Below are 10,953 nucleotides of genomic sequence, written 5' to 3' on the forward strand. Positions count from 1 at the left end.
GTTACAAAAAACAGACTTATCATATTCATTATGCTCATATATTGCATGTTTATTTGTGTTCATTTATAGAGAAAGCCGACGTGTGTCTTTTCCAAGGAGTCACAGTTCTGGGTCCAGGCCAGTCCCTGGTCCAGTATTTTGAAGGAGAGCTGTGCTACACTGTTCAGTGTCTTCCTTACAAAGACCCACAGACTGGCTTCTATGCAATGGAAATCACCTCTGTTAACTGTTCCCAAAAGTGTGGATCGGTATGTATGGTGCTGCACAAAATATGATGGATCATATCAATGCTAACAGCAATTCTGTGATTTTCATCTCAGCTAGGGTAAAACTCCTGTTTACTTTTTTGATTCACTTCCTGGTCTTAGCACCAGGCATATGTCCCTTCTACAGACCCTCAAGTGTGCTGTGGCTCCTGTAAAAACATCTCTTGTACTTTCACCAACGAAAATGGGACAGCAGAATTTTTCACTGTAAGAACAAGCAAAGCTGCATATGCTAATCACTCTTTCATTGCAGGGTCTTTTAAAATTTGCTATTGTGTTTGTGTGCAGGCAGGGAGTTCCTGGGTGGAAAACTGTACGCGTTATGATTGCGTGGAGACAGCAGTCGGAGCGGTGATACTTGCATCTGGTGTTATCTGCCCTCCTTTTAATGACTCCGAATGTATTCAGGTCAGAGCCTCTAAATCTCATACATATTTTTGGATGTTCCTTTAAAGGTGTGTCCTTGTTTAGTATGAGATTCAGGAACAGTGTACTTTATTTTCTACCTCTGGTAAAGATATTTCAAATCTTTAAACAAACTTGTGTTTTATTGCAGTGGCATAATCTCATTCAGAAAAAGAATATTCAGTTGGGAAATTATTACATTTAGCAAAATCACAGATGCTCTAATTATTGGTACCCCCTAATCGTCCTTCTGATTAGTAATCCATGACTTCCTACCTCCCTGTGGTATAATTATGATTTGACAGAAATGCCTTTAGACACTCTTCAAAATTAGCAAGATAAGTAATCACTTGTTTCGAACATCAAAAGTCAGAAAATTATACATCTATATATACAGTATATATATATATATATACTGTATATATATATAATATTGAGTGTATGGGTGATCTGTTTTCATTTATAAAGAGTTCCCACAGGAGTGAGTTGGTTGGATAACTATTCTTCTTATCCCAATGAATATCTTATACCAAGATTTGATGTCATCATTACAGGGTATTAATGTCTATATTTTAATCAGAGAAACATGTTTTTTTCTCTAATTTACTGTTCCAAGAATGTGTTTGTCAGGATCAAATAATCTAAAACTGAAAAATTATCATGCTTTTGTATGATTTCTGAGTTTTTAATAAGTGTTATGCTGAGTCCTTATACTTACAACAAAGTAGCTAGTCTCCTTCAATTGTTGAGGGTCTGTGTTGCTGTGAGCCTGTTTTTCGACTAAACACTTTGAAATACCAGGACATTTTAAATAAAAAAACTTGGTGATCTCTACCAGTAAATTTGCTTTGATCATCAAATATGTGGTCAGCACAGAATTGGTTTATGTGTCTCAAAATCACAAAGCCCTTCTTATATGGCCATGTTAGTATCCAAGTTCTAAATCCAATGAAACCCTAGGGGTGAGATGTGTGTGCACGAAAAGCGAGCGATAATCAGAAGGATCTACAGAGATTATGGAAGCAGAAATAACCAAAGATCCCTCTTCTTTATCCCCCAACCTCAGACAATGTTATAGGTGAAGACTGAGACATGTACTGTTGGTAAAAGTGAGCTGTACGAACAAGGTTTCAGAATTACATTATTCTAAGTAAAAACAAACATAATAAAAATTAGTATATTTGAGATCTTTCACACATCTTTACCAGAGGTACTAATAAAAGTGTCTGTTGCTGTAGCTTCCTCTGAATAAGATTTTATTATAACTCTAACTAAGGTTTTCTTTTTTATTCTCTTCTCTTGCAGAGTGGGGGTGTAGTTCAGAGCTATGTAGACGGCTGCTGCAGGACATGTGAGTCTTCCGATTTATTTGGGGCTGCTGGTAATGCTTTGTGCAGCTGATTAGAGGGGTGAGTGCTTTGTTGCCTGGCAGTGGATGGGCTTATTGGCTGAATGGTTGGGCGGTTTGGCGGTTTGTAGAGGGTGGAGATAAAGGCTGGCAGCCTACATTTCAAAATCCCCTTGGCTACCTCAGGTATCCTCAGAAACTTCTGCTCATATTTTAAAGCGATAACACGGCTCAGGATAAAAAAGACAAATTTTGTAAAAATGTTAGAATAATGCTGATAAATCTGTCCTGAAAATAAACTCTGCCTCGTAAAATGTTTTGTGAACGAGAACATTTTCTATTTTCGTGAATTTAATCTTAAATAAAAGTGGTGTCAGTTTTTCTTTCTTTTTGTTCAGCGTTGCACTTTCAGCTGCTTGCCTTCCTTTGCAGTGTCCTTGCAGTTTTGTGTTTTGGGCTGCTCAACGGTGAGTGTTTTTTCCAATGAGGATGTGCGACGGTGCGAGGGTTAGGGTTTGCCCTGCGGAGCTTTGTAGTTCATTAAGTGTTACTGTGCGACTGTGTTACTTGGCTGGCTGCCTCGAGTTACTCCCTGAAAAGGAAAACATTTTTGTGCATGCGGTGACTGATTTGATCCACAGTGTGTTTGTGTGTGAAATGCAATTGCCTTTTTTTTTTGAGTAAGTCATAACTTGTGTTCTCCTGACGCCATTTGAACCGGACGACTGCTGTCCTGACGATGTTCCCAGGTTCTGGACTGGGTGTTTTACCGTTTACCGTTAACCCCATAACACCCACTGGTAGTACTAACTGTGATACAGGTACCACCACTTTGTATTATTCCACTTAGTTACTTTTTGACAGTGTCTTTGACATTTATTTATTTATATATTTTTTTTTATAAATTTGTGTGTTCAGTTTTATTTATCTTCTTTTTAGATATGTGATAAAAAAAAACTGTCATTAAGTTAAATTGCTAACATTTTTCAGTAGTAATTAAAAGTTCTAATTTTGCATAAAGAATAACATAGTTTAGCGATCTATGATTGTTTTAGAAGATTAGTCAAAAGCCACTCAGTGGTTATTTGTGAAAAATATGTTGCCTCCCCACCAGCCAAGTGACAGTCAAAACGAACACCTACTGCTGGGCAACAAAAAGCCCTTCTCTGTAGGAAGGAGCCAGGATGTTGGTGCAAAAAGTTACAAGGAATGTCAATTTCTTTAAGAGTGTATTTATTTATTTATCAATTTATTAGAAAAAATATGTGTTTGTAGGCATGGACTGGTGTGATATTGAAAGCATGCTGTATGATAACCTCATGCATCACGACACTTAAAAATGTATTGGAGTGTTGGAGAAGGGATGCATCCAAGTCACTGAGCTGTGACTCCTGAGAAGTCAGAGTCTAATTATTTCCATGTAAGCCAGAAAAGCAACAATTATTCCAATGAATGTCAAAATCATGTAGCAGATTATTATACAGTAATTGATCCTCAGCTGTTCAGTATTTGTTAATTTAAATTTAAAACATACAGTTGAAAAGAGTGCAGAATAAAGATACATTAAATTTAATTGTCATGTCTTCTAATGCTTACAGCACCATTTCTAGCTTTAGCTTTAAGAGGCACTACAAATCGAATTTGTACAGATGCACATACTGACAGCATATTTATGATTGCAACCAAGTTATCCTCACAAGTGAGTCACATTAAGCCCCACAGGTTGAGTTGACACAAAGCCACATGTTCAGGACAAACAGTGCGAGGATTGTTCTGTCCCGACTAGCTGCACATCACTAAATGCACCTTCTCTGCAAGAAAACATCTGGTAAATGACTTCACAATTTTGTCATTTAGTATTATTTTTCAGTAAAGTGGAGAATAGTTCTCTGTCCTTTTTTGGTACATTTCTTCCCTTAAAGGACAGCATTTAGGAGCATGTGATAAATGTCAATCACTGTACTGAGTGAATTCATTTGAATTACATGGAAAAAATATATTCAAATTAAAATGCAGCTCTAAACCTTAGGGCTGTCACAAAAAAAAACACCTGAATGTTTCACATAGTAATCAAGATTAAAAGTTTGCAGGAGTCAGTCCAGTCTTCTTGTTGTTGTGGACTATACATGTAACACTGCACACCACTTAATGTGTCCTGACAGCAGTATTAATGCTCATCTGTCTACCTCTGTTTAAATCCTGGCCATATTTTGACTGAAATTCTCCTCCTTTTGTCTTTAACAAGAACCCATTATGCTGCTGTGTTCACCACTGGGTCGTCTTTCCCTTGCTGTGCGGCCCTGTTTGTGATCTTAGGCAAATATTTTGCAATTTCATAATCTGTTATTTAAAAAAATATGCAATATCTGCTTTATGACAATTATTTCAAGCTAAACTACAAATAAAGCATTGTATGGACTGTGTGGTGGTGAGATGTGGCCTTTAATATTCTCCTCACCACCTGTCAAGTCTGCAGAAATCCTCACTGAATTACAGTTGCTATAATACTATATATTATTTACTATAATACTGACTCCTCACTATATTAATTGCCATGTAGACTATTATCCTGTGGGTCTACTTTCACCTCTCTGTCCACCCTTGTTTTGGCAACCTTATGCAGATATCTTCAATGTCTGTTTAATATTTCTGTTCCTTTTATAACAAAGCCAGTACTGGAACTATTCAACATGTGTCAGAATTATGTTGTAAAGCAAAAAATACACAGGGCATTGAAGAGAAGTGCAAAGTGTCCTTTGTTAAGGACGATAGGTGTGTTACTTTGGTGATCACACCATCCTTGTCTGTTTTTCATGACCAGAAATAATTCCAACTGAATTTGTCTCAGCAAAAGTGGGATAGGTACACTTATCCTTTACTCCATTAAGCTGAAAAAACTTTGCTCCCTTCAGGACTATATTTGGCAGTCTTATAAAATCATTTAAAATCATAGGGGTAATACACCGGAGACATTTTAACAATTTTATTTTAAATCTAACTTTTGAAATCCAAGGCATACAATGACACTGGTACCGGTCCATGCCTACACTTCTATGGTAGTTATTTTATGCAGTTTTTTATGTGACTGGTTTTGACCACTTTTTGATGTATGAATATGAACTCCTTATCAAAACACCCAGGTAAAGAGGATGGGAAGACATGTAAGCGTGTGGCCATTCGGACCACCATTAGAAAGGACGACTGCAGGAGCAACACACCAGTAAGAGGCACTAAATCAGGGGTGCCCAAAGTCGGTCCTCGAGGGCCGGCATCCTGCATGTTCTAGTTCTCTCCCTGGTTTAACACACCTGGATCAAATGACGGCTCGTTAGATGGCCTAAGAAGAACACTGACATGCTGAAAAGGTTGTTGGTACTGCCAGGGAGAGAACTAAAACTTGCAGGATGCCAGGCCCTCAAGGACCAACTTTGGGCACCCCTGCACTAAATGAAACACGCAAATATAGAATGAGACGTAGTGATTGGTGAAAAATATTTTAAAATAACAGCCATGTATTCCCAACTTTCCACTTGTGTCCTCATCAGGTTTTGCTCCTTTCCTTCTAGGTTACAGTGTATTCATGTGATGGCAAATGTCCATCTGCCACCATATTCAACTTTAACATCAACAGTCATGCAAGGTTCTGTAAGTGCTGCCGTGAGAGTGGACTACAAACACGGACCGTCTCATTGTACTGCTCTCGGAATGCCAGCATGGTGGACTACAACTTCCAGGAACCTCTTGACTGTTCCTGCCAATGGAACTAAAAATACGAATAAGTGTGTGTAACCAATACAAAATTATTTTTTATGGGGTGCATTTGAATTAATATTGTAAAACTGGCCAACCATGAAAAAACAGCCATTTTTCTTTTATTTTGTTTTGCTTTTGTATGATAGCTGACTGGACAAAACTGATCTTGAGTAGCAGTTTTGATAGAAAATACTGATGTGAGTAGTTTTGTCTGCACTTTAGCTGTCTATTTTATCAAAACCCACTATGTGAGTCCCTGTCAGTTTTACTTGGGCTCCCAGATTAGTTGTGCATTTTTTTCTGCATATTGACAGCAATAGGTTAAAACGGCAGTTCCTACATTGACAAGCTGTTTATTCAGATTATAAATTGGCATTTGCTTTGCATTATTTGATCAATATAACTTTGCGGTGTGGTTCTGTAGTTTTTGTTGTTTTTTGTAAAGTAAATCTGTGTAATAAAGGACTTGATAGTGGTTATGACTGTTAATGTGTCCAGATAACACTTTTCACTTCATGCATCCTCTTTATTATACACACACACACACATATATATGTTCCAACTTAGCAGCAGCAGTGATAACATGTGTTTTATAATTTGACTTCTGAGAGGTCATTGTTAAGTGGAAGTTGCTTCTTAATAGCAGAACCTCACAGTTAATGGTTTTTTTTTTATCTGTCAATTATTTCTTTCTCTTTTATTGATCACTACTGTCATTCAGTATGGGTCACAGGTTCACCACACCCAGATTCTGAGCCAAACTATTCATACTTAGGATAGGATAACAGATAAATTCAGCAAATTTCAGCTTTAGAGCCTGAAAATATTGCAAAAACAATATCTGGACTAACTATAGCCATTTTCCAGCGAGAACATCCCAATCCCGACGCCCTCTGCACCACATGTTTCTGCAGCTCAGCACCCTGTATTCCTCCTGGTTGTCATGGTGAATTGTTTTTAATCTCAACAAGGAGGCTGAGTGAATTGGCTAAGACTAACATATTCTCAAACTCCCACTTTCACACACCAAATACCTGTATGTATCCGCCAACTCCTCATTCTTCTCCTCCTCCTGCTAACGAGAAACTTTTTGCTTCTTGTGTAAAACCTTTACTCCTTGTACATGCAAAATTTAAAATTTAGATGCTTCATAAAGGTAATTTAGAACAAGGTGGTAGCTTCCAAACAGTTTTAGAAAATAAATCATTCCACCGAGGGAACTTGGATAGCATGGGACTTCCCACAGGAGATGCTTACATACAACAGCTTCGGGTTTTCATATAAAGGCCGTCAATGACTGAAAACACCATTCTTGGATTGGACTGATGAAGACACTCTGCTCTAGGTGACTGATATTGAACGGAGACTCTTTTGTTGGATGTATGAAATTTTAAAAGCGATTCCCAATGACTCAAACAAAGCACCTTTGGCTGCTTTGCAGTTTATGGCAGGTAAGATTATTACTTTTTCTTTTTTTTTTTGCTTCTTTGCCTCAAAATTTTTCAATGTCAAAGAATTAGTTTGCACTTTTGCCACGTTGTTTTCACAAGTTGTGAGGTTACACAACTTTTTTTTCACACATTTTTTTGTGTGTAATTTCTGTGGACATATTTGATCACAAAGCAGTAAATCATCTGCTAAAATAGTTCTGAGAGAGTTAAATTAATACTAATTCTGAAAAGGGACCTAACATACCTAACAAAGACATATTGTTTACTTAACACTGCAAAATTTGCTACAATCTGTAAAATCTGCAACAAAATAGGATTAGAAAATGAAAAGTGAAGACTGGGGGGGATCAATCAGTCATCTGGGGTTCAAATCCTAACCTTGGGACCTTTGCTGTTTCCTTCTCTGCTCATTACCTGTCTGATTTTTGTCAATAGAGGCCGCTATGCCACAAAAATCTTAAAGAAAAACCTATTTTTTCCTTCCACTCCGCAATTACGTACTACGTTGTGTGGGTCTATCAAATCAAATGATGAAATAACATGAAGTTGTAATGTAGTCGTAATGTGACAAACCGTTCAAGACCTTTGCACGGCATTTTACCAATAGTTACTTTGTGAAAATTACAGGTAGTTTTGTTGACCTGTGACCAACGTTCACATCCTGTTGAGATTGAAGTTGCATTTGAGTCCTTCCCCTCTAACTCGGAGGCAAACAGCTACACAGCCACCTGCAGGCCTGCAGGTAGCCCGTTGGTAAGAGGAGCTCTTTAAAATATGGAATCCAGCAGCTCTGTTTATTCACATTTACATGTTTTACGATGGGGTATTTTAATTTCTTAATCTCTGTCTCACCATTTTTGACAGACGTTCTCAAAGCACATTGATCGCTCAGCATGCTCTCCTGACTGCAGGATACGATTGCATATGAGTGAGGACCATAGGGGGTATAGTATCGTGCTGAGAGCAAGAAGGAATGATTCAGTGCTGGAGACAAAGACCTTTCACTTCAGTGAGTGTCTCTAAACGGTAGATTTAAATAAATGTATGTGTTACATTTAATTGGTTTCTACACAGACAGTCGTTTTCCTGTTAAATAAGTTTATTTGTTTATTTGTAAAGTTGAGGTTAATCATATTGTTTGTCTCCCCAGTTCCAGTATCCCTTTCCTCCTTTTGTGCATCCAGCACCACCTCTACTGCCCAACTGAAATGGGAACCACTTCACAGACAGCAGAGCATTTCCACCTTGACTCTATACAACATGCACACACAGTCTGTCACTCGAATCTATAGCATAAGCTCTTCAGTGATCCAGTCCAAATACACAATAAAAAATCTCCAGCCTGGTACACATTACATGATTGAAGTCATGGTGGCCATTTTCCTCCCTCAACCTGGCATCACACTAATGCAGAAACTCAGGATTTTTATGGAAACAGGTATTTTACTCTCCAAGAATCACAAGACAGCAGCTTAATCTTTAGCCAGAAAGCTGACTGATAAGAGGCTTGCCACTGTACTCCAATCTGATAATGTCTGGCTGCAGATCAGTGTCCAGACGGCTGGTTGGCCAATGGGAGGAGTTGCTACACTGTGAGGAGATCGGGTTTGAGTTGGAGTGATGCGATGAGCAGCTGCACACACCTGGTTGGGGAAAGCCACCTGGCCGACCTGAAGACCTTGGAAGATCTGCTGTTTGTATCTTCTTACCTTCAGAGCGACAACAACCTGCTGCTGCTGTGGACAGGACTTAATGACCAACAGGTAACCAGTTTTACATAAACATGGTTCTGGAATGTGGAATGTAAAAACATAGGGTTGTTACGAACCCTACAGAAAACTCAATGCCGATCATGTCTTTGATTCTGGGATTCTTCTTTCTTCTTAAAAAAAAAAAAAAGGGGGGTTAGCACGCCCCACATTTGGAGGCCTTAGACCCGTGGACGTCGCGGGTTCGACTCCCGGTCCCGACGACAGTGCCGAATGTCCTCCTCCAAAAAAAAAAAAAATGGCGCCGGCTCAGCTGGCTGCCTGCAGACGCAGCTCCTGTCGTGTGTGTGTTAATCTGTGTATAAAAAATTCTTGCTGTAACTGCGAAATAATTTCCCTGCTGGGATGAATAAAGTAATTCTTCTTCTTACGTTGCCTTGAGACATGAAATTTAGGACACAAATATAAAATACAAGCAAACATTTACTTCAACAATAAGGCTGAGATTTGTTTCCACACAACTAAATACATAATGCTCTGAATTTTAGCCCAACCAAAGTATATTTTATAAATATATAAAAATACTAAAGCTGGGAAACAGTTCATTAAAAAAAAATCTAAAGTACATTGCAGAATGGATACCTCTTCATTTTTGGGGTCACCTGGATTTCATCAAGCGCTATACGTTTGAACTTTTTATTATAATCAAAACAAACCAAATAGATGACTTCAGTGTACAGTATAGTATAGTAAGTTTATATGACAGACAAACACAAAGTAAGGAATAATCGTGAAGTGCTATGGAAAGGTATACAGAATTTTTAAAATGTGTTTTATGACAATAGGCAGAAAATTATCATATACATTTGTATTTATCCCCAGAGTAAATATTTTGTAAAACATCCTTTTCACTGTAATACATTATCTGAAAATCTTTTAGCTTCATGTACCAGCTTTCTTCACATGGAGATTGATTGTTTTGCCAGTTCCTATCTATAAAATCATCTAAGTCATAGTGGTTGTAGATCTGCATGTCTTGCTACATGTTCTCAACTGGACTTAGGTTCTCACAGATTAATTCTAGTCAGTTTAAGCACAAAACAAGAGTCTTTGGCACTTATTTTCTTTCAACAAATCAGCTATATAAAATTTAATTACTAGACAGTTGAAATTAGATGCTGCCATTTTGAAAGCATCAAAGTTGTCACTGACGTTTTAGTAAGCAGGCAAGATTAGTTTACTTTACAAACTGTAAAAGCTTCATGCCATCAGTTCCTCCTTAAAGAGGTTTGTTTTTGATGCATTAATTAGTGGTTAGGTCCATTCAGCACATAATGTCTACCCTCATCTCCCAACAGGAGGAAGGCCTCCCACTCTGGTCTGATGGCTCACCATATAATCAAACAAACACTATGACTCTACTGCCAGCCAGTCAGACGGACTGTTTTGCTTTTCAGAGGAATGCTACAGGACCAGGATACTTCCTGACTCCTTTCTTCTGTGACATCACTTTGCCATTCATCTGCCAATACCAGAGTAAATTGCTTACACAGTACATCTCTATTAACCAGATCCTGCTGATTCTATTGAACATCACTTAACGACCTGTATCATCATGTTTACAATTTTTCCTCTTCAGATTTGTTTATGCTTGTTGCTCGTAATACTTAAATTTATTTCCATGACAGGAATAGAGAAAAGCGTGAAAAAAAGCAATGATGCCTATGTCTGGAACCTCAAACATAGGCACCATTACATGAAAGTCTCCATCCAAGACAAAAGTAGAGACAACAAAGTCTTCAGCTCCAAGTTGATTTTAGATACTGAAGAGTCATCTTTTAATTTATTGAGGAAGAATGAAGTGATAAGGTGTTTTTTAGAACTGTCGCTTGGAGACTAAACTAACTAGTACTTTGTAGAGGGATCTACAAGCACAGTGTAATTAACCACAAAACTGTAGTTTGAAAATCCAAAACTGTCAACGTTCAAATAAATCTTGTTCTCCAAATCTTACCAGCACA

The 10,953-nt window shown here is 37.9% G+C and overlaps 1 protein-coding gene across 1 annotated transcript in view; it reads left to right on the forward strand.

The window, feature by feature from the left end:
- The window catches only part of otogl (otogelin-like), a 34,733-nt gene extending 28,486 nt beyond the window's left edge, over window positions 1-6,247 (forward strand). The window contains 7 exon segments of the mRNA XM_032577433.1: window positions 70-248; window positions 369-473; window positions 555-674; window positions 1,977-2,022; window positions 2,769-2,840; window positions 5,160-5,239; window positions 5,586-6,247. Of these exon segments, the coding sequence (XP_032433324.1) occupies window positions 70-248; window positions 369-473; window positions 555-674; window positions 1,977-2,022; window positions 2,769-2,840; window positions 5,160-5,239; window positions 5,586-5,786 (803 nt within the window). The 3' untranslated portion in view covers window positions 5,787-6,247.
- Window positions 6,248-10,953: the final 4,706 nt, after the last annotated feature.

The sequence above is a fragment of the Xiphophorus hellerii genome, chromosome 2 (genome assembly GCF_003331165.1).
Source record: "Xiphophorus hellerii strain 12219 chromosome 2, Xiphophorus_hellerii-4.1, whole genome shotgun sequence".
Taxonomy (NCBI): Eukaryota; Metazoa; Chordata; class Actinopteri; order Cyprinodontiformes; family Poeciliidae; genus Xiphophorus; species Xiphophorus hellerii.